General features: G+C 38.3%; 1 protein-coding gene and 1 pseudogene across 3 annotated transcripts in view; both read left to right on the top strand.

The window, feature by feature from the left end:
• TTC17 (tetratricopeptide repeat domain 17) overlaps window positions 1-27,807 on the top strand; it is a 139,481-nt gene that overhangs the window by 97,061 nt on the left and 14,613 nt on the right. For both annotated transcript variants that reach the window (XM_050758249.1, XM_050758248.1), the window contains 2 exons: window positions 1,081-1,240; window positions 2,172-2,255. In XM_050758249.1, the coding sequence (XP_050614206.1) occupies window positions 1,081-1,240; window positions 2,172-2,255 (244 nt within the window). The remainder of the gene's footprint in view (window positions 1-1,080; window positions 1,241-2,171; window positions 2,256-27,807) is intronic.
• On the top strand, window positions 9,017-27,180 carry LOC126935996 (peptidyl-prolyl cis-trans isomerase A-like; annotated as a pseudogene). Its single transcript, XR_007719365.1, has one exon. The product of XR_007719365.1 is annotated as a peptidyl-prolyl cis-trans isomerase A-like (transcript).

Genomic DNA, 27,807 nt, shown 5'->3' with positions numbered 1-27,807 from the left:
TTTTACTCCCTGAGTATTTTTCAAAACCACCTACTTTTCTCCATCTCCATTGGTGCCTCCTCAAACCAGAGCATAACCATCCCTACATCAGTTCATCCAGTACCTCCTAGCTGGTCCTCTTGCTCTGTTCACTCTTGCCTCTGTTCAACCTATTCTCTCCACAGTACTCAGAATTCTTCAAATATAAGTCAAATCATTCTTAAAGCACTCTAGGAAATTCTTACTGCTGTTTAAAGTGGACTTGATCTGCTTTTCTTGATCTGCTCCCTGCCTGTTTTTTCATCCTCTCTTTTGCCCTCTCTCCTGCCAGGACTGTCACACATGGTGTCTCTTTTGTCTGTGGCATTGTTCTCACTGTGGGTTCTCAGCTGGTTAATTCATACTAAACCTTCTGGCCTCAACTTAATCTTATCTCCACAGAATCCTTTACTAGCTACCTCCCTGCTCCACCAGTGCAGAGGCAACGTATACCCTCCTGGAGTGTACTGTCATTGCACCATATTTTATCTTTTATAACTTATCACATGTAATAAATGAATCACTCACAGGAGAATGAACATGATAACAGCAGGGACTGACTATGTTTTACTCATTATTATAGTCCTTGTATCTGACATGTAATAGGCTGTAAATAAATAATGAGTGAATGTTTGCCTAATAATTGTTAGACTTTTTAAATAGCTGCAAGTAAAACATGGCAGTGCCAATTTGTCATATTAGTGCATATGACAGTCTATAATAGTTTGTATATGGTGGGAAAATGAAAGGAAGTACTTAGTCTTACACCTAAATACAATGTATGGCTGTTTATCTCTATAAAATTTACTGTCTAAGCTTTAGGTAACTTTTTCTGTGTGGAGGAATGTGCTGCCATGCATGAAAGAAAACTAAAAGATAATAACCAGTTGTGGGTATTTATCACCACTTATATCTTGGAAGAAGAAATCCTAGAAGAAAACTTACCTCGTTTAAAATCAGGGGATAGCATATTGAAGCTATGATGAGCTGATTGTTGACGCTGTCTCTCTTCTCTTCGCACCCACTCAAAAATTTCCTAATGTGGTCATCTCCATTTCTCAGCATCACAGAACACATAGACTTTGCCACCCCTATACAGCAGCCAGCAATGGAGCCTCTTTGCAATGGCAATCTCCCTACGAGTATGCATACCCTGGACCACTTGCATGGGGTTTCCAACCGAGCCAGCCTGCACTACACAGGGGAGAGTCAGCTAACAGAGGTGAGTGCTCAACTTTGTTCAGGCTGGTTTTTAGCCTCACAATTAGGATGCACATTGATAGTGGAAAGCACAGGTGACCAGGCCTTTAAAAAAAAAATAGGGGCTTTTTTTCAGTTAGGCATCACCTAGGTGGATTTGGGCCAAGCCTGATTTCTTTCAGGCCCTTGGACTGAGCTTATTAGTCTTTTTTTATTTATGACCATGGAATTTTAATCCTGATTTACCCCTCAAGGGGAGTAGTTCTGCCTTGCCATCAAATACAGACTCTTGAGAAAAATGTTTGGGGCAGTTAATTCTCCTGTTGACATTTTTAAGAAGGAAGGTAAGGAAGGCAGACCCAATATATACCTAGCAAAGCATCTACCTAGAAGAATTGGAAAAACATGTCACAAGTATCCAACAGTAGAGCATTGGTTAAATAAATTTTGGTATAGAAGTAAGATAGTATACAGTGGCACCATTAGAAAATATATAGAAATATTCTTATTGACGTGAATAAATTTTCACAGTATATAATGTGAAAACATAGGTAACAGTATATAGTATAATTCAATATTTTGTGAGAAAACGTACATAGAAAAATATCTGAAAGACATATAAAGGTGTTAAAAGTGGTTGATACCTCTCTATATGTCTTTACATGTCTGAATGACAAGATTACACATAGTTTATTTCATTTACTCTGTGGTCTAATGTCGCTATAATGAATGTGTTTTATATTCTGTAATTTTTGTTAAATGTGGGAGAGCTGAGGGGATGCTAAAACAGCCTTAAATGTATCTTCCATAGATTACCTTACCAATAGGACCACAGCATGTATCCCAGAAAAACAGTTTGCCTCTGTGGTATGGTGCCCAACTCAGCATTAGCAGTATCATCTAGATCCTGCGTCGTTTTCATTCTACTAATCTGCCATCTTCCTTCCTTCCAGGTATTACAAAATCTCGGCAAAGACCAATATCCACAACAGTCGCTTGAACAAATTGGCACCCGAATTGCCAAAGTTTTGGAAAAGGTAAGTCTCCCCACAGAAAAGCTGGAAACAATTGCCCTCCTTCTAACTTCTTTTCTAGGTTATTTGCTCCTAAGTGTCTCTAACCTCTTCTGTTAGTTACTTAGCACTTGGTGGCTCAAAGGATAATGTGAAATAACTCCCCTCAGAATGTTTCAGTCACTTTTTTAATATTCTTTTCTGTCTCTTTGCCTACCTTCTGTGGTGAAACTTACCTAGTCAGTTTTCTCTTCTTTACCCCAGTATGTGTGTATAGAGGTGTTAGTATTGGAAACCATGGAATCTAGGTATATGAAATAAGTCAGATATGCTTCTGATGGTGAAGAATATTTGGTATTTTGGATGATGGATGGGAAACACACTTTGAAATGTCTTTTCTCTTGAAATCATGAAACAAAATATTTACCAAATTGCATTTTCATAGAGCCTACAGAAAATATCATTGAGAGATTCTAAGACACCACTTCTTCTGTGTGATATTTGTGTAAAGAGGAGGGGTTTTTAAATTTAATTTTATTACTTTATGACTAAGAATCTCTCTACTACTGTATAATATTAAATAGCTAATTTAGCGTAGTCATTTAAAGAATTAACCCAACTTAAAATATGAATGTGACATTGTGAGATAGTGAGATAGCAACTTCCTTCATCTTCCGGATATCGCACATGGAAAAATCATCAGCAGACCCCAATTATAATGAAACTAGGGCAAGCACATGATCCCCAGACTTCAAAAAAATGTAAGGATTGCCAAAAGTGGTTATGATCCACAAAACCATACAAGATGAATTGTAGCAGAAGTCAGGCAGGGTTAGCAATTTCAGAAAACATCAGCAAAATTCTACTACCTGAAGGAACTTTCTACAAGTAGCCCAACCAGGAAAATCCTGAGTAATAAAAACAGAGCAGACACAGCACTGATACAAAAATAAAAGAAAACCGGCTGGGCCCAGTGGCTCACACCTGTAATCCCAGCACTTTGGAAGGCCGAGGCAGGTAGATCACTTGAGGTCAGGAGTTCAGGACCAGCCTGGCCAACATGGTGAAACCTCATCTCTACTAAAAATACAAAAATCAGCCGGGTGTGGTGGCACGTGCCTGTAATCCCAGCTACTTGGGAGGCTGAGGCAGGAGAATCAGTGCTAGCCCAGGAGGCGGAGGTTGCAGTGAGCCGAGATCACACCACTACACTCCAGCCTGGGTGACAGAGTGAGACTCCGTCTCAATGAAGAATGAATGAATGAATGAATGAATGAATGAATACCATAGGAAAAAGCAGCAAAACTTACCAAAGAACACAGAGCAGGAAACTATTGTCATGGAACACATTATAATTCAGACTAAACTTTTCTCCATGAATTAAAATATTAGGCCAGGCAGAGTGGCTCATGCCTGTAATCCCAGCACTTTGGTGGACAAAGCAGGAGGATCATTGGAGCCCAGGAGTTTGGGCCAGCCTGGGCAACATGGCGAGACCCTGTCTCTACAAAAAAATTAAAATGTTTGCACACACCTGTAGTCTCAGCTACTTGACAGATTGAGATGGGAGGATCGCTTAAGCCCAGGAAGTTGAGGTTGCAGTAAGCCATGATCATGCCACTGTACTCCAGCCTGGGTAACAGAGTGAGACCCTGTCTCATTTAAACATAGAATATTCATTTGTGAAAATTGTATCAGAGCAGTGAACAAATTCCAAGGAAAAAAATAAAAGTAGCATTTTCTGGCCACAATGCAAAATAATAATAATAATAATAAATAACAATATAAAAGCCCTCCTACTTGGAAATTCTAAAACATGTCATTTAAACAGCTCCTGAGTCAAAGGGAAACTAAAAAATTTAGAATTTCTTGAAGATAAATGAAAACAAAATAACAGTCTGTAGAACAGACTAAAACAGTTTTCAGAGAAATTTTCATAGCGTTAAGTACCTGTAGCAGTAAAAATGAAAAATAAGATATGAATTAAACACCCAAAACTGGGATGAAAAGATAAACCAAACTAAAAGCAAAAGAATTAAGAAAGAAAAAAGATGCATTAGTTATACAGAAAATCAGAAGAAATAATGAATCCAAAAGTTGAGTTTGAGGTATGTATCAATAAAATAGATACATCATTAGCTAACCTAATAAAGGAAAATGAGATTGCCAAAGTAAAATTCAAAAGATAGGGGGACATGACCATAAAAATAGGACGTTTAGAGAATCACACTAGTTTGACCAAAACATATAATTTATTCAAATATGTTTGAAAACCTAGGTGAAATAATATTTTTTGGAAACCTACAATGCAGAAAAAATGACCTCAGTAGAAACAGCATCTAAATCAGAAAGACTGCCATAGAAGAAATGGAAAAAAATCGTTAACTCCAACCAAAAAGCACACTAGGCCCAGATGACTTCACAGAGGACTTTTACAAACCTTTAAAGACCAAAAATTTCCAGTGCTGCTATATTTCAGAGTATCAAAAAAAGAAAATGTATTTTACAAAGAAAACGTATCATTGTTCCCCGAATCTGAAAAAATTGGCATTAAAAAAAAAAACGACTAACCTATTTCACTTGTTATCAATTCAAAAGTGATAAAATAGTAGCAAACAATCTAACAGCATATTTTGAAAAACACTTCATGACTAAAAGGCTGCTCTAGGAATACAGAATTGATTTACTATTTGGAAACCATTAATATCATCCTTCATATTGATAGAGGGGGAAAATCATATAATCATATCCAGACTTGTGCAAACATTGGATATATTCAATACCAACTTAGGTTAAGAACTCTAAGAACTGATACTTTTCTTAGCACAATAACACACACACACACACACACACACACACACACACTCTCTTAGCAGAAAAGCCAGGACCTTACTAGGTGCCTTCTAAATGCTTTTCCACTGAAGTCAAGAACCAGACAAGAATGTCCCCTCTATCTACTACTACTCAACATGAGTTTGAATGTATTAATATAGACAAAGGCATTCAGACTGCCTACTGTATCTGCTAAAATCATATGTCTGGAAAACCCAAAAGAATCCATGGAAAACTAACTACAAAGAATATAAGAATTTAGTCAAATAACATTAAAAGTTAATACACATGTAAAAGTAATATTCCAGTTAGGATGTAGTAGGTCAGGGCAGGTCACTGCCTTACAATAACTTGAATGAACCAGATAAACTTCTAAAATCATGTTTTTAAAGCTATCATAGAACTAGGCAAGCAACAAGATATGAAAGAACTAAATTACTAGTGACAGAAGAACCTTTCCAAAGTGAGTGGTGATTGCCAGCTGTGTCTTCCTGCCTATGCCGCCAGCGCTTGTTGATTCAGGGTATGAGCTAAGAACTGGCCTTAGCGTAGGGAGAAAGCCATTACTGAGAAAAAAGACAAAGTAGTAAAGCTTTTAGCAGTTGTTCAAGGTGGAATTAACAGATTGGAAATCAAACACATGACCAGTTGTTTTCCAAGGAGCATTTTGATTAGAGCTAAGGCCACACAGGAGTCTGGGGGATTAGGCCCAAAACTTAGGAAAGGTGGAGTGAAATATCTCCATCTCGCACTGCTTAGGAAATAAGGAGATGCCGAATGACAGAGCCAGCCATAATCATATGGCTTTTTCCCCTCAGGATTTTCATCTAGATACTACTTGGATGCGAGACTGAAGTGAGCTGGGGACCTCTAACAGGAAGAAGTCTTTAGGGCTGAGGAGACAGACACCTAACCTACCTACTCAGACACCTGAGGTCATTCCTGTTCCTCAGTTGTGGCACTCTGGGGATTCTGATTAGGTCTAAATTAGTTTCTAATCTAGCATTAGGTCTAATTAGGTCTAGCTTAGTTAATAATCAGAATCCCTGGTGTGCCACAACTAAGGAACGGGAATGACCCAGACAGACTGAGTCTTGCCAAACTGCATGCCCCAACCTAACTCATTATCGGGCAGGAATGAGTTGATGAGTCTTACAACTTCTTTGCCTAATAGAATGAAGGGAAAAACTGCCCTGATGAAATATTTTAATATCTGGAGCTGCTGTGGTTCTTTTATACAGAAAGACCAGAATACAATTTTTAGAAAGAAATACTAGATATGCAAAGAAGCAAGAAGGTATGGTTGATAACAAGGCAAAGTGTAGACAACAGGAGCAGATTTACAGATAATAGAGATATTGTACTCAGTAGACAAGGACTTTAAGATAACTACAATTAATATATTCACAAAAATAAGGGAAAAGATGAAGAAAGTAGATGAAAAGAAGTACCTTTTCACCAGAGAACTAGAAACTATTTTAAAAATCAGAAAGCATTCTAGAATTTAAAAATAGAGTAATGAAAACTCATTGAATGGGTTTAATAACAGATTGAACAGAGCACAGCCCAGAATTGGTAAACTAGAAAAATATGCAGACAGAACCACAGAGAAAATAAGGGAGTGTGGGGATTGATAAGAGCATAAGAAACGATGGAAAAACTCCAAAGATCTAACATACATATAATTAGGGTCTGGGAGATAGAGAAGTAACAGAATCGGGCAGAAGTGATATTTGAAGAAATGGGCTAGAAATGTTCCAAAATGGATGAAAGGTAGCCTACAGATTCTAGAAGCTCAGCAGACCCCAAGCAGAATAGGTACAATGAAAAGCACACCTAGGAAAATTAAAAGCTTAAGAGGCAGGAGGAAAAATACTATTTCTGTATCAGTTACCTACCATTACAAACAAACAAATGGCTGTTTACAATTACAGAACTTAGCAGCCATTTATTTCTTTGTAATTCTGCTGTCTGGGCTGGGCTCAGCCTGGCACTTCTGCTGATCTCACCTGAAGTCACTTACGTTGCTGGGGCTGCACACCCAAGAGCTCTTGACTCTCATGTTTGGTGCCTCTGGGGAAGCCTGGAAGAGTGGGAGCTGTCCAGGCTCCATCTCTACATGGTCTCTTAAGTACCATGTGATCCCTCCAAGTCCATCTGGTCTCTCCAGCTCCACATGGTCTCTGTGGCACAGTAATAATCACGTGATGGGTCAGGGCTTCAGAAGGGTAAAAAACAGAATCTGCCCAGCATCCCAAAGCCTAGAAACTGATACAGCATCATTTCAACTGCATTCTTGTTGGTCAGAGCCAGTCATCACAAAACCAGCTGAGATTCAAGGAAACAGATAGGACTTCACTTCTTGATAAGACATGGGTGAAGAGGAGGGCAAATAGAATTTTAGGGCATCTCTCATTTGCCCGAGTCTTCCTACTGGCTCAAATTGTTTAAATTCCTCCTACGTGCAAAATGACACCCACCCCAAGAACCCCACAGTCCCATCCAATTATGGCATCAGGCTCAGAGTCTACTTGTGTACAGTAGTTCCTCCTCAACTGTGGTTTCGCTTTACATGGTTTTCAGTTACCCACAGTCAACTGAGGTTCAAAAATAGATGAGTACAGTAAAATAAGACATTTTGAGGTAGAGAAAGATGCAGACCACATCCACACAACTTCTATTACAGTATATTATTTTAATTACTGTTTTATTGTTATTAATCTCTTACTGTATCTAATTTATAAATTAAACTTTATCATAGGTATGTATATAGGAAAAAATAATAGTGTGTATAAGGTTCGGTACTATCCACAGTTTCAGGCATACACTGGGGGTCTTGGAACATATTCCCCCCAGGTAAGAGAGGATTCCTGTGTATGGAAGAGACTCCTCAGATACAGCTTCTCTTCACCTGTAAACCTATGAATTTAAACAAAAAGTTACTGGTCGTAATCCACCCCTGCACATACAACCTACATCATTATGGCAAGGATATGATGTCACATCAATTGACTAAATTTACAAGAGAGGAAATTGAAGGCATATAGCAATCCCATGGCAGTTGTGAACTCCGTCTGGCTGTATGTCACCAATTCCCCCAATTCCAGGGGTAGGGAACGTTTGATTAGTCTATTTTGGTTCTCTGAAGTTTTTCCCTTTTCTGTTTCTCAGTTCTTGACTTTTTCTTTGAGCTGTCTTTCCTTGTCCATGAGAAATGTCCTGTTTTTGTAGCTGAATAGCTTTCTCAGCCTGCTTCTAGGCTCTGTCCCAACTGGCACAGTTATCCACACTGGCACAACTTCTTTAAAAAACTTTGTGGACTTTCAAATTATAAATCACTCACCCCACCAGAGAGAAGCCACACCCACAAATTTCTTCAAGAAGTCCTCTATATACTTTGAATGTGAATCAGGGATGATACCCTTTAGAGTCTTAGATGCCTTTTGTCTAACTAAGAGCATCCGCTAGGCACTGGCATAAATCTTTCTGAAGTACAGGTGGTCGTCAACTTATGATGATTCAACTTAGAATTCTTTTACTTTAGGATGGTATGAAAGCAATATGCATTCAGTAGCAACCATACTTCAACTACCCATACAACCATTCTATTTTTTATATTCAGTACACTATTCAGTAAATCATGAGATATTCATCACTTCATTATAAAATAGGCTTTGTGTTAGATGATTTTGTTCAACTATGGCATAATGTAAGTGTTCTGAGCACATTTAAGCAATGACAGGTTAAGCTATGATGTATGGTAGGTTAGGTGTACTGAATGCATTTCAACTTAATATTTTCAGCTTACGATGGGTTTATTAAGACATAACCCCACTGTAAGTCAGGGAGCATCTGTAGTAGTAACAAGGTTGTATTGCATGTCCTTTATTTTATCTTGACCCTGAGACCATAGTCCTACTGTTAACGCTCTGGAATTTTTTTTTTTTTTTTTTTTTTTTTTTTTTTTTTTTTTTAACTTCAGAACCTTTTGCTGGAGAAACTGGTAACGAGAAAGTTTTATTTTGTAACCCTGCAAGTCCCAGGTTGAAAGTATGTTCCTCTAAATTCTGCTTGAAACTGAGCAGTTCCTTGTTTAGTTCTTCTCTCTTTTAATACCTTTTACAGGTGTTTTTTGAAAAATTGCTTATCACTTTCAGCATTCTTCCTGGAAACCTTAGCCACATATATAACTTCACTAGGTACTTTTTGTATCTTCCAAGATACAGTCTCACTTATTTTGTCAGTAGATTACATGGCTTCTGTCCAGCCTGAAATACCTATTTCCTCAGTGGTTTTCCGGCTTCCATTAGTAGTCTCTTTGCTGCTTTTCCACCAAATGTCTATAACCCAGTCCCCAAACTAGTGCTACATGTCTTAAGTTTCTACCATGGCAATGCTCTATTTAAATACGAAATACTATTTCAGTTATCTTTTTCTGCCTAACAAATCACCCCAAAATTTACTACCTTAAAACAAAACTATTCTTTGCTTAAGATTCTACAGTCTGAACTGGACTCAGCTGGGCATTTCTTCTGGTCTCACCTGGAGTCATTTACACAACTGCAGACATGTGGGGACTCCCCTGGGGCTGGCCACCAAAGATGGCTTTACTCAAATGTCTGGTGCCTCAACTGGGGTGGCTGCATTAGCTGGGGCACAGCTGCAGTTCCCTCTCCAGCAGGGTCCTGGGCCATTTCACATGATGGCTGAGGGCTCCAAGAGGGTGAAAGCAGAAGCATCCGGACCAGGCCTCTCAGAGCTTGTGCATAAAACTGAAGCAGCACTGCTTCATCCATGCTGCCTTTCAAAGCAAGTCCTGGGGCCTGCTCAAAATTACAGACAGGGAAAATATCCTCTACCTGATGGTAGTGACAAAGAATATGTAGCCCATCTTTAATTCGCCAGTTGCCTTCACAGTTGCAACAATGAGACTGTTAGCTTCTGAACAGAAATGATAGAAACTAGAAGCCGTTGTAACAACATGTTTAAAGTGCAAGAATAAGAAAACTGCAAGCTTAGAATTCTAAACCAGCCAAAATCATCTTAAAAGATTAAGGCAAGATAAATATGTGTTCAAACAAACAAAAACAGAGAGAATTTGGTACCAGTAGGCCTGCATTGAAAAATTAAAGGAAGTTCATCAGGAAAATAATCCCAGATAGAAATATGGACTTGGAAGAAAGAATGAAGAACATTGGGAAACATATGTAAATGAATAGTAACTGTACAAAATAATAATTGTACACCCTGAGGAGTTTCAATTTTATGTACTGTATATCTGAAATTCATGGTAACAATAACATTAATGATGAGAGGGAAGCAAATGGAGTTTAAAAGTCCTAAGGCTTAGTTGGTATCAGCCAAGTAGTAAAAGTAATAATTTGCATTGGCTTTAATAAGTAAAAAAGCATGTTTTAAGCTCTAGGCTAACAACTAAAAATTATTTTAAAATGTAACTTAAAAGAAGGAAAATGGAATCATGTAGAACATTTGATTAATCCAAAGGAAGTCAAGGAAGATAAAGGTACATAAAAGTAGAGCACAAATAGTACAATGGCAAATATAGACCCAAGTACATCAGTAGTTAAATGGAGAAAGACTGTGTAACTTAAGAATTAAATGTGGGCTAGATTTAAAATAAAATAAAATAAAAAAATAACAGCTATATAACTATACCCTTGTCAGAGAAAGTAAACTTTATAATAAGAATCATTACTAGAGTTAAAGTGGAATATTTTATAACAATAAAGGGATCTGTGGCAGGCTGAATAGTGTCCCCCACAAAGGTATCCATGTTCTAATCCCTGGAACCTGTGAAAACTATGTACATACACAGTATGGAAAGAAGAGGACTTTGCAGATAAAATTGAGGATCTGGAGATGGACCAATTATCCTGGATTATCCAGTTTATCCTGGATTATCCAGGTCCTAAAGCCAATCACATGTATTCTTATAAAGAAGGAGACAGAGAGAGACTTAATCCAGAAGAGAAGGTTGTGTGACAATAGAGGCAGAGTTATGCAGCCACAAGCAAAGGAATGCCAGCAGCTACAAGAAACCAGAAGAGGGAAGTAACAGATTCTCTTCATCCTCTGAAGGGAGCACAACCCTGCTGACACATTGACTTTGACCCAATGATACTGATTTTGGACCTCCTGCCTTAACAGCTGTGAAAGAATACATTTTTATTGTTTTAAACCACAAAGTATGTGTTAATTTGTCACAGTAGCTATAGGAAAGTAATATAGATTTAATTCACCGGTAGGTATGTTCTGTAAACAGTATGAACCTAAGAATATAGTCTAAAATATATAAGGTAAGCATTGGTGACATAACTGGCAGAAGAAATAGACATATTCCTAATTGAAGTAGTTTTGAATAAAATTATAATAACTGATAGCAGTTATTATTATAGCAGACGAAAAAAAACCACAATTACAAACTGGACCTAGTTGACATATAAGCACTGCATTCAGCAGTGACAAAATTCTTCTTCTTCTTTTTTTTTTTTTTTTTTGAGGCAGAGTCTCGCTCTATTGCCCAGGCTGGAGTGCAGTGGTGCTATCTTGGCTCACTGCAACCTCCGCCTCCCTGGTTCAAGTGATTCTCCTGCCTCAGCCTCCCGAGTAGCTGGAACTACAGGTGTGCACCACCACGCCCAGCTAATTTTTGTATGTTTTAGTAGAGACGGGATTTCACCATATTGGCCAGGCTGATCTCGAACTCCTGACCTCATGATCCTCCCACCTCGGCCTCCCAAAGTGCTGGGACTACAGGTGTGAGCCACCATGCTCAGCCCAAAATTTATCTTTTACATGCACAAGGAAGGAACGTTTATCATATGTGAACACTTAACATATGACTTAGCCATAAAAAAGGACTCAACAAATTTCCAAAGATTTAAAGTACTTAGCATGGAAATGGATATTGACCAAAACAGATTAAGCCAGAAATCAGTACAGTTATCATACAAAAATAAATACTTTTCATATATACAATTAAAAAAAAAAAACAGAAGTTGTAAGAGAATTTTAAAAGATAATACCTCGGGCAAGTTTTTCTAAAATCTCCAAAATTTAAAACTCTTCTGAAAAATGCAAACTAGGCTTGAACAAATGGAAAGACTTAACCATGTTCTTGCATGTGAAGTCTCAGCATCATATAATGTCAGTTCTCTTAAGTTAATTTGTCATTTTAATGCAATAACAAAAATGCCATGTTTTTTTCTGGTGCCAGGCAAGCTATTAATAATTGTTTAAGTTCATCTCAAAGAAGAAACAATCAAGAATAATTAGAGAAACTGAAAAAAAGAACAGTGGGAGAAGAGGAGGATTTAACCTAGAAGACATTAAATGTACATGAAGCCTTTAATTAATGTAGTTTGATATTGCTGCATGAATGCACAAACCAATGGGAAAGAATAGAAAACTAATTGCATATGGCAATTTTGAATACTGTAAAGGCAGCATCTCATCAGTGAAAGGAAATGTGTGTTTTAATGCTAAATAGAGGAAAAGATAAAATTGTATCCATTCCACCAGGTGTGGTGGCTCATGCCTATAATCCCAGCACTTTGGGAGGCGGAGGCAGGTGGATCACCTGAGGTCAGGAGTTCGAGACCAGCCTGGCCAACATGTTGAAACTCTGTCTGTACTAAAAATACAAAAAAATTAGCTGGTGCACACCACCTGTAATCCCAGTTACTCAGGAGGGTGGGGCAGACGAATCACTTGAACCCGGGAGGCGGAGGTTGCAGTGAGCCGAGATCGTGCTGCTGCACTCCAGCCTGGGCAATAGAGTGAGACTCCATCTCAAAAAAAAAAAAAAAATTACATCCATTCCTTCACTACACACCAAGATAAATTTTAAATGGATCAGAGATTAAAATAAGTGTAACAAAATGACTTCATACAAGGACAAATAGAATGCATGGGAATTTCTCTGTAACTTGGATGTAGGGAAAACTTCCTAGTTGACTCAAAATTCATATACACTAAGGAAAAAGATGAATAACTTAATTTTTTTTAAAAAACTTGCATTTCAAATAAACACAATGGACAAAATGAAAAGCCGGGAACAGTATTTTCAAATTATATTACAGATAAAGGGATTTTAAACCTAATTTCTAAGGAGTTTTTTACAAGGAAGGAAGAAGGTCAACAATCTTAGAAAAATGGACTAGGTGCAGCAGAAGAGAAAATGAAAGCAGAAAATTATGGAAAATAGCCAAACGGAATTATAAAGAGGAAAAAGATGGAAATGCAAGCTTTTTTAAAAAAGAGAGAATGATCTGCTACAATACAGGAGGCTGATGTAGGCAGAGAAAAAAAACAGCCTTTAGAAGTCATGCAGGGCTAGAGAAATAAGATTGAATACTAGAAGGGCTAAGATCCTGCTGAGAAGGGAAAGACAGATGTGAGCCTAGTACTCTTCACAATACATTGGCAAATTCTGAAGCTACAAAACACAGGAGACCAGAAAGCCAAGTAGAAAGCTGTGAAAAACCGTTTTTAGGAGGCTAGTACTAGAGTTCAAGACCCAGCATTGAGGACAAGAGGCTTTTGATGACTATCCCGGGATTTCATTTGGAAAGTCTGGAGATTTGTGCCTTTTATGAAGGGACAAAACTAAGAGTAAGTGAAATTTGGATCTAGGAATGGCAAGACCAGCAAGAAGATCACCATTGCCAACTGTAGCCTTTACACAATGGCATAGCAGCCCAAATTCAGTCAGCTATTGAATTAAGTTTATTGTCTACTTGCCAAGCTAAAGAATGTATGAATGCTCTCTTTAGAAGATAACATCATATGGAGCCTCGACACCTTCTTAGACACAATGTCAAGCCTTTAGTAAAATTATACTAGACATTCAAGAAATGAGACTGAAAACCAAGAGAAAGAGCACACAATAGAAATATGCCCACAGATGATTCAGGCTGTGGAGTTAAGACCAGGACTTGAAATAACAATGATAATGTGTTCAAGAAAATAGAAGACAAGGAGAAAATAAGTAAAAGGGAAATTTCCCCCCAGATAATTGGAACTTGTGGGAGATAAAAAGAATCAAATGGATATTCTAGAGCTGAGAATTGCAATAACTGAAATTCAGAACTCAATCAATGGGTATAAAATCAAATTAGACAATGGCGAGCCCAAAAATAAACCCTCAAATATATAGTCAAATGATTCTCCACAAGGATGCCAAGACCATTCAATGGGGAAAAGATGGTCTCTTCAACAAGTGGTGTTAGGAAAACTGTATATTCATATGCAAAAGAATGAAGTTGGACCCTTACTTTATATCATATGCAAAAGTTAACTCAAAATGGTCCAAAGACCTAAGTGTAGGACCTAAAACTGTACAACTCTTGGAAGAAAACATAGGAAAAAAGCATTAAGACATTGTATGTATTTCTTGGATATGACAACAAAAGCATAGGCAACAAATGTAAAAATAGACAAATTGGACTATATTAAAATTTAAAACTTCTGGGCATCAGAGGACACAATTATTAGAGTGAAAAGACAGCCTACAGACTATGAGAAAATATTTGCAAGTCACACATCTAATAAAGGGTTAATATCCAAATTATATAAACAACTTGTACAACTTAAAAACAAAATAACCCAATTAAAAAATATACAAAGGACTTGAATACTCATTTCTCCAAAGATGATATGCAAACAGCCAACAAGCATATGCAAATATGCTCAATACCACAAATCATCAGGAAAATGCAAATCAAACCACAACGAGATACCACATCACACCAATTAGGATGGCCACTATTAAAAAAAATAAAATTAATAAGCATTGGCAAGGATGTAGAAATTGGAACGCCTATGCATTGTTGGTGGGAATATAAAATGATGCAGCTGGCTTTGCAGACACTGCTGCCCCCCAACAGCCCCTGTCACTAGGCCATGGTCATCCCCACTGTGCCCTTCAACATCATCAACAGCAAGCCCTTGGGAGACATCTCCTTTCAGCTATTTGCAGACACATTTCCGAAGACAGGAGAAAACTTTCACACTCTGAACAATAAAGACAAAGGATTTGGTTATTAAGATTCCTGCTTTCACAGAATTATTCCAGAGTTTATATGCCAGGGTGATGACTTCACACACCATAATGGCATTGAGGGCAAGTCCATCTATGGGGATAAATTTGATAAGAACTTTATTGTGAAGCATACAGGTCTTGGCATCTTGTCCATGGCAAATGCTGGACCCAAAACAAATGGTTCCCAGTTTTTCATCTGCACTGCCATGGCCAAGTGGTTGGATGGCAAGCATGTGATCTTTGGCAAGGTGAAAGAGGGCATGCATATTGTGGAAGCCATGGAATGCTTTGGGTCCAGGAATGGCAAGACAAGCAAGAAGATCACCATTGCCAACTGCAGACAACTCTAATAAATTTCACTTCTGTTTTATCTTAACCACCAGATCTTTCCTTTTGTAGCTCAGGAGAGCACCATTCCACCCCATTTGCTCACAGTATCCTATAGTATTTGTATTCTCACTGCAGTTCTTTGAGTTCTACATTTTCATTATATCCCTCCACATATAGCTGGATTGCAGAGTTAAGTTTATGATTATGAAATAAAAACTAACAAAAAAAAAATGATGCAGCCACTATGGAAAACAGTATCACAGTTTCTCAATTAAACATTGAATTACCATATGATTCAGCAGTTCCACTCCTGGATATATATCCAAAAGAACTGAAAGCAGGATTCCAAAGAAATATTTGCACATCCATGTTCATAGCTATACTATTCACAGTAGCCAAGGGGTGGAAGCCATCTGTGTGCCCATCCACAGATGAATGGATAAACAAAATATGGGATATACATACTATGAATACAGCCTTAAAAAGGAAGGAAATTCCAGCGCATGCTACAACATGGAGGAATCTTGAGGAATTACGGTAAGTGAAATAAGCCAGTCACAAAAAGGCAAATACTGAATGATTCCACTTATGTGAGGTATCTAGAGTAGTCATATTCATAGAGACAGAAAGTAGAATGATTGTTGCCAGCAACTGGGAGGAAGGGGCTGTGAAAAGTTGTTTAAGGATATTGAGCTTCAGTTTTCCCAGATGGAGAAATTCTGAAGGTTGGTTACCTGATGTGAACATACTAAACACTACTGAACCATATACTTAGAATGGTTAAGATAAATTTTATGAGTTTTCACTACAATAACAAGTAGAACAGTAAACCAGATGATTAGTCACAGCAGAAAAGATGAAAGATAGGTCAAAACAGGTTATTAGAAAATATCCAGACTGATTTATAAAGACATAAAGGAATTTGTGGAGGCAGAGGGGAGATAAGGGAATAAAGGACGTGTGGGTCACATCCTAAAAAAAATCCAACATACAGAATCCCAGGAGAAGAGGAGAGAGAACAAGGCAGGAGCAATGTTTGAAGAGGTAATGGCTCAGAATTTCCTAAAAATTATGAAAGACATTATTTCACAGAATCAAGAAAGTGTGTGATCCACAGATATAAATACAAAGAAGCCTTACTACAACATCATAACAAATTGCCGAAAACAAAAGACAGAATAGAATCTTAAAAGATAGAGAAAAGAACTCACTTTCAAATGTCCAAGACCGACAGCTGACTTCTCAGCAGGAGCAGTGGAACCAGAAGACAACAGAGTGACATTTCAATTGCTGGAAGAAAACAGCACCAACCTAGACCTCTGTACCCTGCAAATATCCTTTAAAAATGAAGCAAATAAAGTAATCATTATGTGTGTTATTGGCAAAATGATAGACCAACAGAACAGTGGAACAGAAGAGAGAGGCCAAGAATACACCCTTACATACAAGGTCAAATGATTTTCTTAAATATGGTCAAATGATTTCCTCAAAGGGCACTAGAGCATTTGAATGAAGGAAATAAAATCTCTTTAATAAATATGTCTGGAACTCATGGATATGCATATAGAAGAAAAAACCTAACCCATACCTCACATCATCCACAAAAATCAACTTGAGATAAATTATAGACATAAAAGTAAAGCTAAAGCAATAAAGCTACCAGAGCAAAACATAAGATATTCTCTTTAAGTTCTTGGTGTAGGCAGAGACCTCTTAGAAAGCATGAACTATACAAGAAAAAAAAAATTGATAAGTTGGACTTCATTACAGTTTCTCAGCTGGGCATGGTGGCTCACACCTCCAATCCCAGCACTTTGGGAGGCCAAGACAGAAGGATTACTTGAAGCCAGGAGTTCAAGACCAACCAGGGCAACATAGCAAGACCCCGTCTCTACAAAAAATTTAAAAATTAGCCAGCAATGCCTGTAGTCCTAGCTACAGAGGAGGCTGAGGTGGGAGGATTGCTTGAGCCCAGGACTTTGAGGATATAATGAGCCATGATTGTGTCACTGCACTCCAGCTTAAAAAAAAAATTTTTTAAATAAAATTTATCTTCAACAGACACTAAAGAAAATAGACACAGACTTAAAAAATTCACAATACATATATCTGATGGACTTGAGTTCAAAATATATAAAGAACTACAATTTAATAATTTTTAAAAAGACAATGCAGTTTTTTAAAGGTGAGTTTTGTGAATAGGCATTTCACAAAACACGATATATGTGTAGTAATTATATTTTTAAAGTACCCAATGTATTAGTCATCTAGAAATGAAAAGTAAAATCCCAGTGAAATACCACTTCATACCTTCTAGAAGGGCTACAGTGAAAAAGACAGACAATGACAAATGTTGGAGAGGATGTGGAGCAACTGGAACCTTCATATATTGCTAGTGGGAATAGAACATAATATGATTATTTTGGAAAACAGTTTGTCGGTTTATTAAAGAGTTATATATACATAACCCAGTAATTTTGTTGCTAGAAATTTATCAAAGAGGCATGAAAACGTATAAAACGTATGTCCACAAAATACTTGGAAAAAAATATTTACAGCAGCCAAGAAAACTGGTAACAGTGAGGTGCCCATCAATAGAAGAATAGGTAAAGAGTGCTCTATTGAGACAGTGGATGCTATTCAGCAAAAAAGAACCAACATCCACAACATTGATGAATCTCATATTATTCTCACAAAAGAAGTTGGTCACAAAAAAATGCATAATGATTCTAACTACATGAAATTCTAGAATAGGGGAAAATAACATAGGGATAGACATCAGATCAGTAATTACTTAATGGGGGAAGGTGTTGACTGGGATACAGCATGAAAGAACTTTCTGGAGTGTCGGATATTTCTATGTCTTTGACTGTTTCTTAATTGTCAAAAGGGAATGTTACACTTAGGATCTGAGCATTTGTTTATGTAAGTTATACCTCACTTTTAAAAAATGAAAGTTAAATAAAGATTTTAGACCACTAAAAGCTGGAAGATGTGTGTTACCAACAGATTGTACTAAAAAATCACTAAAGGGTTTTTTCAGGCAGAAGGAAAACTATCCCACATGGAGGCTCAGAAGTATAGGAAAGAGCACAAAGCCACAGAATGGGTAAATGTTCGAGGAGACAGAAATGAGAATGGCTTTACAAAATGAGGACAGTAACATCTTCTAAAGTAAAAATGTGTAACAACAATAATAAAACAATAAAAGGCAGATGGGAACTGAAATAAAAATGAAATAACAACAATAATAAAACAATAAAAGGCAGAAGGGAACCGTACAGACCACATTAGATAGTCCTAGGACCAGTTAGACATTTCACATTCATGCCGCTGCAGCAGCCTCAGGTACACCCCCGAGTGAGCCCTCACATAGCTCGCACCTTAGTCCAGGGGCCATTCTCTGCCCACCCGCATTTTCTGCCAAGCGTCAGTTCAGGTAGAAGGGAACAAATCAAAGTATTAATTGTGAGAACTACCCTAGCTTAGATACCCTAAGTTCCAAAAAAAGAATCAACATCTTTTATAATAGCCCCTTGAGCAGAGAGTCCTGGAGAGGGACATGGCTTGGCTACAAGAACCCTGACACTCAGAAGCTCAAAGCTGTGGCTTTTCTTCAGGTATTTGTAGTTTATTCACAATCGTCTCAGTCCAGATAGGTTTACCAGCCAGTGTTATTTTTTACCATATGTTACCTGTAACAGATATTAGATATTTAGTGAAATAAAGCTAGAAGTTTAATCCAACATTGTTTTCCATTTTAGGCTCATGGACTAACTTCCAGGACCTTGAGTTAAAACTTTAGGGTAGATAAGAATTACCTGGAGGCCTTGTTAAAACACAGATTGTTGGTGCCCTATGACTTACTTCCTAGCTCAGTAGCTCTAGGGCGAGGCTTGAGAATTTACATATCTGATAAATTCCCAGGTGATACTGCTGACCCATGGACCACAGTTGAAACCAATGCCTTATTCAACGGCAGTGATAACACAGTAAAAGTGCCCCTTTCCTGTTTACTGTTTGCAAAAGATATGTTCTCTTAGCTTCAACCTTTAAAATACTAGTCATTATTTATTATTGCTTCAAAAGCCCATCTCTTAATTGTCTCTTTAGGGAGTTTTTGAGTTCACATTGACATTAATTGTCACTAACTGTCAGCAGATGGCATTGACCAGACTCTATTTTAGGGTTAAATCCATCTGATCCACCTACGCTATCAGAACCTTCAGGACGCGACTCAGGCTGCGGCTCAGAGGGCTCCACCAGTGGCCCTAGACTTGCACCAAGCTGCTGCCATTGCCACTGCGCCAGCTTGTATGCCAGGTTACCACATAGTCCTATGTAATTATGTGGGCTGCTGCAGAGTAATTCCTTTACTTTTGTCCCCCGCTGCCTCAGGTAGAGGCTCATAGACATTACTCCGTGCTCATTGGATGAGCAGGCAACTCAGCTTGGTCAGAGCCAGCCGGCTGCTCCACCCCCTTTGTCCTATCACAGACTCAGTCACAGACATAAACTCTCAAGTCCTGTGCTTGTCTCCTTCCCTCCCCCAGCCAGTCATCAATGCTTAGTTTGGCCTAATGCATCAGCTGCACCAAGGCAAAATTATTTTTGCCAACCAGCCCAGCTGCAGCTTGGTTTCTGGTCAAGTCTATTTTATGGACAGTGGAGAGGAGTGGACCACTTCTCAGCATAAGTTTCTCTCCAGCTTTCATCCCTTTCCACAAGGGGAAGATTTCCCAGGGAACATAGCCAAAAGGCTAACATGAGATCAACTTCCCATGAGTATTCATGGATAAAGTGCTAGGTTTTAGCATTATCAAGGAAGTAGTGAAATTAAAGTAATAATACATATTTTTAGCGTGTAATAGGTTGAAGATGCAAGTTGCAATCTCTAGGCTAACCATTTAAAGAATAGCAAAACGTGTATAATTAAAGGAAAAGGAATAAACATTTGATTAATTTTTAAAAAGAGACAAAGGAGGACAAAAGGAATGTGTGAAATAGAAGGCAAATAGTAAAATGACAGATAAACCTAATATATCAGTGATTAGAATAAATATAAAAGGACTAAGTACTCCAGGTAGAGTACTGACATTGTCAACTGGGCTTTCAGATATGAACCAAATTATGTGCTTTTTAATATAAATATTAAATTAAACAAATTTTAAAAAGATATATCAGCCAGGCACAGTGGATCATGCCTATAATCCCAGCATTTTGGGAAGCCAAGACAGGAGGCTTGCTTGAGACCAGGAGTTTGGGACCAGCCTGAACAACATAGTGAGACCATCTCTACTTAAAAAAGCAAACAAACCAACCTAGCCAAGCATAGTATTAACTACTCCAGAGGCTGAGGCAGGAGAATCCTGAGCCTAGGAGTTTGAGGCTGCAGTGAGCTATGATTGTACCATTTCCCTCCAGCCTGGGTGACCTCAGAAAAGAAAAAAGATATATCATGCAAATACTAGTAAAAACAAAGTTGGTGTAGCTATACTAATATCAGACAATATGGAATTTAAGGTAAGAAGCATTACTACGGTTAAAGACAGACATTTCATAATGATAAAATGATTAGTCCACTAGGGATATAGAAAATTGTAAATTTATATGTAACTAATAGCATAATTTTAAGTTATATAACAAGTATTAAACATGAATCTGCAGTCTTAGTGAATTTAACATACCTCTCAATAGGTAATAGAATTAAGCAGACAAAAAAATCAGTAAAAATATAAATCATCTTACTAAAAAACAAACTTGACCTAACTGACATTTCTATAAGTTGATTTCAACTATGACAAACTACTCATTTTTAAAAAGGCGTATGGAACATTTGCCATCTTGATCATAACCTGAGTCATAAATTAAGCCTCAGTTAAATTTTAACACATTTAAAACATTTGCAGTATGTTTTCTGACCATAGTGGAATTAAGCTAAAAAAAAAAAAAAAAAGATCAGAAACAAAAGAATAGATAGAAAATCTCCAGGCTGGGCGCAGTGGCTCAAGCCTGTAATCCCAGCACTTTGGGATCCACAAGGCCTGTGGATCACCTGAGGTCAGGCTGGTCAGGAGATCAAGACCAGCCTGACCAACATGGTGAAACCCCTTCTCTACTAAAATTACAAAAATTAGCTAGGCGTAGTGGTGTTTGCCTGTAATCGCAGCTATTTGAGAGGCTGAGGCAGGAGAATCGCTTGAACCTGGGAAGCAGAGGTTGCAGTGCGCTGTGATCGCTCCACTGCACTCCAGCCTGAGCGACAGAGCGAGACTCCATCTAAAAAAAAAAAAAAAGAAAAAAAAAATCTTTAGCTATTTTGGTAACATTAAGCAGTACACCTCTAAATAATCCATGGGTCAGTAAAAACACAAAGGGAATTAGAAAATATTTTGAAATGTATGATACAGTATAAAAGATATGGTATATCAGCACACGTGGGATGCAGTTAGAGCAATACTTGAGGGAAGTTTATATCCTAAATTGATACATTAGTTTAAAACAGAAAGAGGAGAAGAGATGAAAGTCAGTGATCTATGCTTCTATCTCAAAAAGCTGGAAAAAGAACAAATCAAAACCACACTACATTGAGATATTTTTCACCCATTACACTGGAAAAAAATCAGAAGTTTGATAAGACAAAACCTCTTAGACTGTGGGGAAACACACTGCCATACATTGCTAATAAAAATGTGAAATGGGCCAGGGGCGGTGGCTCACGCCTATAATCTTAGCACTTTGGGAGGCTGAGGCAGGCTGATTACTTGAGGTCAGGAGTTCAAAACCAGCCTGGCTAATATGGTGAAACCCTGTCTTCACTAAAAATCAAAAAAAAAAAAAAAAAAAATTAGCCGGATGTAGTGGTGGGCACCTGTAATCCCAGCTACTTGAGAGGCTGAGGCAGGAGAATCACTTGAACCAGGAGGCGGAGGTTTCAGTGAGCCAATATTGCACCACTGCACAGCCTGGGCAACAGAGTGAGACTCTTGTCTCAAAAAAGAAAAAAAAAAAAAGTGAAATAGATGATCTTACAGGGAAGAAATTGACTATATCTAGCAAAATTATACATTCATTTACCATTTTAGCCAGCAATTCTGCTTTTAGTAACTGTTCCCAAAAATACATTGGCAAAAACATTAAAACAAAACTACTTATGAATGAGGCTGTTTATTGTAACCTGAACTGTAGCAAATTGGAACAACCCAAATGCCCAGCAGTAGTGGAGTGATTAAATGAAAAGTTCCCCGTGGATATACATTACGTGTGAACATCCACACAGTGGAAGCTTCCACACAGTGGAGGCTTCTGCAGCTGTCAGAAAGAACTAGGACCATTTCAATGAAATAAAATCTCCAGGATATCAAGTGGAGGAGAAAACGTGGAAAAAAATAATATCTTAGGATACTATTTAGCTTTTTAAAAAAATGGCAAGGGAAGAGTGAATATATGTAGAGAAAAAGATATTTTAAAATGGAAGACTAAATCTTAAAAATATTTTCAAATGGTTTTCCATAGAGGAAAGAAAATAGGGTAGAGAGGACAAGGAATGAAGCTAGGTTCCTTGAATCTACATTATTTTTTTCAATTTGACTTTGAAACTAAGTAAATATTTTGCACAATTACACAAAATTTTTAATAAGGCAGTTTCTACTTAAAATTAAATGAGCCCATGTATTCAGCTGGTAGTATAACCATACCAAGGGGAATTTTCAAGAGAAATTATTCCAAGTGACTTTAAAACACAATTACAGTTGACCCTTGAACAACATGGAAGTTATGGGTGCCAACTCCCTACACAGTTTAAAATCCACATATAACTTTTGACTCCTCAAAAACTTAATAGCCCACTATTGACTGACAGCCTTATGATAACATAAACAGTCGTTTAATACATATTTTATATATGTATTTTGTGTTATAATCTATAGAAAATAAAATTAAGAAAATCATAAGGAAGAGAAAATATATTTACTATTCATTAAGTGGAAGTGGATCATCTTGAAGGTCTTCATTCTCACCATCTTCATGTTAAGTAGGCTGAGGAGTAGGAAGGGAAGAGGTGGGGTTGGTCTTGCTATTTCTGGGGTATTAGAGGCACAAGATGTGAAGAAGACGGAAGGGGAGGCAAGAGAGGCAAGCACGCTTGGTCTAACATTTTTTGAAAAAAATCCACGTATAAGTGAACTTGCACAGTTCAAACCTGTGTTGTTCAAGGGTCAACTGTATTTGACAATACATCCCTAATGAGATTTACCCTAAGAACCAAAGAAAACCTTCTACAGATTGATTATCCTTTATCCAAGATGCTTGGGACCAGAAGTGTTTTGAATTTCAGATTTTTTTTTTAACTTAAGAGAGATGATTTAGGGTATCTGGTGGAAGACATTTCTAAGCAGCAAAGCATTCAAGAGGTGTCATGGGTGCTGTTAAAGGCATTCCGTTTTATAAGGAAAGCAGTCACCCAGGCTAAAGGTGTGAGTGATCACCACTCACTACAGCCACGATCTCCCAGGTTCAAGCAGTTCTTCCTCCTCAGCCTCCCAAGCAGCTGGGACTATAGGTATGTGCCACTATGCCTGGCTAATTTTTAAATTTTTTTTAATAGAGACAGGGTCTTTCCTATGTTGCCCAGGCTCCTGGACTCAAGCAGTCCACCTACCTCTGCTTCCAAAAGTGCTGGGATTACAGGTGTGAGCCATCACACCCGGCCTCAATTTCAGATATTTTTGGATGTTTGAATATTTGCATTATTCTGCTTGAGCATTCCAAATGTGAAAGTCCAAAATGTTCAATGAGCATTTCGGTTATCACATTGGTACTCAAAAAGTTTCAGATTTTGGAGCATATCAAATTTGGGATTTTCAGATTATGTATACTCAACCTGTACTATTTTCAATAATGTTGTTAATGATATTGATGGTATTCTTCTGAGATTCTAAGTGTATGTATTGTGAAATGAATGAGTTCTTTTTTGGTGTTGAGAACTGGAATTTTCGGTAGAGATGAAAGGAGATACAGATGTGAGAATGATGATGTTAACACCTGTGGTCCTGAATTGGGAATATTGGTACAAATTCTGATGTGTTTTATCATTTTTAAAATACAAACGTCCTAGCTTTATTTGCTGAAAAAACTAGAGGTAGTGACAGGTCCAGTATTAATAAGCACCTTTAGTCTCTAGATTGTGGACTTTAGCTTCCATTTTAGTGGAAAATGGTACCTAAAGGTCACAATCTAGGTGAACCAGTATTCCTTGGAGAAATAGCTTCTACCATGTATTTGAGCCAGTATTCTTTGGAGAAAAAGCTTCTACCAAGTCTGGGAAAGCAAGGAAGCTGGCAATGACAACAAAGGTTGTATCAAAAGAATTTGGAGTGAACTTGAATAGGCTCCCGTTGGCCAGACATAAGACAGTTTGAGCAACAGGATGATAATAACTGCAGTGAATGAAATGCATCACGTACAATTAAACTACTGAATTTGCAGTGATAATTGTACCTTGGAGAATGCATGGTGTATTAATTCATTTTCTTGCTGCTGATAAAGACATACCTGAAACTGGGAGCAAAAAGAGGTTTAATTGGACTTTCCATACATCTTCTGAAATCTAGGTGGGGGTTCCCAAACTTCAATTCTTGACTTCTGTGCACCTGCAGGCTCAACACCACATGGAAGCTGCCAAGGCTTGGGGCTTCCACCCTCTGAAGCCACAGCCCAAGCTATATGTCAGCCCCCTTTCAGCCACGGCTGGTGTGGCTGGGACAGAAGGCACCAAGTCCCTAGGCTGCACACAGCACGGGGACCCTGGACCCAGACCACAAAACCACTTTTTCCTCCTGGGCCTCTGGGCCTGTGATGGGAGGGGCTGCCGTGAAGTTCCCTGACATGGCCTGGAGACATCTTCCCCATGGTCTCAGGGATTAACATTAGGCTACTTGCTACTTATGCAGATTTCTGCAGCTGGCTTGAATTTCTCCCCAGAAAATGGGTTTTTCTTTTCTATCACATAGGCTGCAAATTTTCTAAACTTTTATGTTCTGTTTCCCTTATAAAACTGAATGTGTTTAACAGCACCCAAGTCACCTCTTGAATGCTTTGCTGCTTAGAAATTTCTTCCACCGGATATCCTAAATCACCTCTCTCAAGTTCAAAGTTCCACAAATCTCTAGGCAGGGTTAAATGCCACTAGTCTCTTTTCTAAAACATAAGAGTCACCTTTGCTCCAGTTCCCAACAAGTTCCTCATCTGCATCTGAGACCACCTCAGCCTGAATTTTATTGTCCTTATTGCTATCAGCATTTTTGGCAAAGCTACACCACAAGTCTCTAGGAAGTTCCAAACTTTCCCACATTTTCCTGTCTTCTTCTGAGCCCTTCAAACTGTTCTAATCTCTGCCTGTTACCCAGTTTGAAAGTCGCTTCCACATTTTCAGATATCTTTTCAGCAGTGCCCCACTCTGCTGGTACCAATTTACTGTATTATCTTGTTTTCATGCTACTGATAAAGACAGACCCGAAACCGGGGACAAAAAGAGGTTTAATTGGTCTTACAGTTCCACATGGCTGGGGAGGCCTCAGAATCATGCAGGAGGCAAAAGACACTTCTTACAAGGCGGTGGCAAGAGAAAAATGAGGAAGAAGCAAAAGCGGAAACCCCTGATAAACCCATCAGATCTCATGAGACTTATTCACTATCACGAGAATAGCATGGGAAAGACCAGCCCCTATGATTCAGTTGCTTCCTCCTGGATCCTTCCTACGACACATGGGAATTCTGGGAAATACCATTCAAGTTGAGATGTGGGTGGGGACACAGCCAAACCATAACAAATGGGAATAGTTTTTTTTTTTTTTTCAATGTAGATGTAATTAAAAGTAAAAAGCATGTATCCTTCCTTTTCTAAATTAACTTTTTTGAGGGGGTAAGTAACTGATGAGGAAAAGTCTCTCTAGGAATATTCCAATTAATAAACTGAAAGTGGTAACATTAGAATATTACAGTTTTGTAACCCTTAATGAATTTCGGCAGTGATCATCACTGGCTGCTAACATCTCAAATAGAGACACCCAGATAGTAAGTACGTATCATTAGAAGTACACATCCCTACCTATAAAGTAGTTTTGTCCCTACTCTTCCCCCAAAAGTTAAATCTAAACCAGTCACTTCTCTAACTACAATTTACAAGAAATAACAGGGAACAAAGGAGCACATTAAATGGTACCATAAGGATGCAGTAGCAGAGTCTAATGCTGGAAACCTACAGGACAGATAACCCTATTTCTTCTACAAAAATAAATTTGTAAAGAAAAACACTAATGGAGATGGACTCCAGAGATCACAACAGATTTAAGGAGAAAGCAGCCAATTACAATGTACGGAGCTCATTTAGATTGTGATTCAAATTGTAAAAGCAAAACGAAGCTTTTGTAAGACACTTGGGGGACATAGGAACACCAACTGAATACTTGATGATATTAAAGAATCATTCTCACTTGTAGATAATGTAGATAAGCTTATGTTCTAAACGTGAGTTTTTATCTTTTAGAGGCACACACTAAAGAATTTACTGGTGAAATTATATGAAATCTAGAATTTGCTTCACATTAACATGGACGAGGGTATAGATGAAACAACACTGGCCATGAGTTGATAAGTGTTGAAGCTGAATGATGAGCACGTGAGGGTTCATTATATTGTTTTGTTTATTTATGTATGTAATTTAAAGAGACAGGGTCTCCATCTGTCACCCAGGCGAGAGTACAGTGACACAGTCATAGCTCCCTGCAGCCTCAAACTCCTGTGCTCAAGTGATTCTCCTGCCACATCCTCCCCGCCCCATCCTCCAACCCCCCAAGTAGTTAGGATGACAAGCATGGACCATACCAAGCCAATTTTTAAACTTTTTTCGTAAACATGTAGTTTCGCTATGTTGCCCAGACTGATCTCAAAGTCCTGGCCTCAAGCAGTCCTCCCACCTTGGCTTCCCAAATTACTGAGATTACAGGTGTGAGCCACTGCACCCAGCCAGAAGTGCAACTTTAAAAAGAGTAGTTCCAGGCCTGGCGCGGTGGCCTGGCGTGGTGGCTCATGCCTGTAATACCAGGGCTTTGGGAGGCTGAAGTGGGCAGATCACAAGGTCAGGAGTTGGAGACTAGCCTGGTCAACATCGTGAAGCCCCGTCTCTACTAAGAATACAAAAAATTAGCAAGGTGTGATGGCTCAGGCCTGTGATCCCAGCTACTCTGGAGGCTGAGGCAGGAGAATAGCTTGAACCCAGGAGGCAGAGGTTACAATGAGCCAAGATTGTACCACTACACTCTAGCCTAGGTGACAGAGCGAGACTCCACCTCA

Source organism: Macaca thibetana, chromosome 14 (assembly GCF_024542745.1).
Source record: "Macaca thibetana thibetana isolate TM-01 chromosome 14, ASM2454274v1, whole genome shotgun sequence".
Lineage (NCBI taxonomy): Eukaryota > Metazoa > Chordata > Mammalia > Primates > Cercopithecidae > Macaca > Macaca thibetana.
The sequence above is the reverse complement of the archived record's forward strand: the minus strand, read 5'-3'. Positions and strand labels throughout refer to the sequence as shown.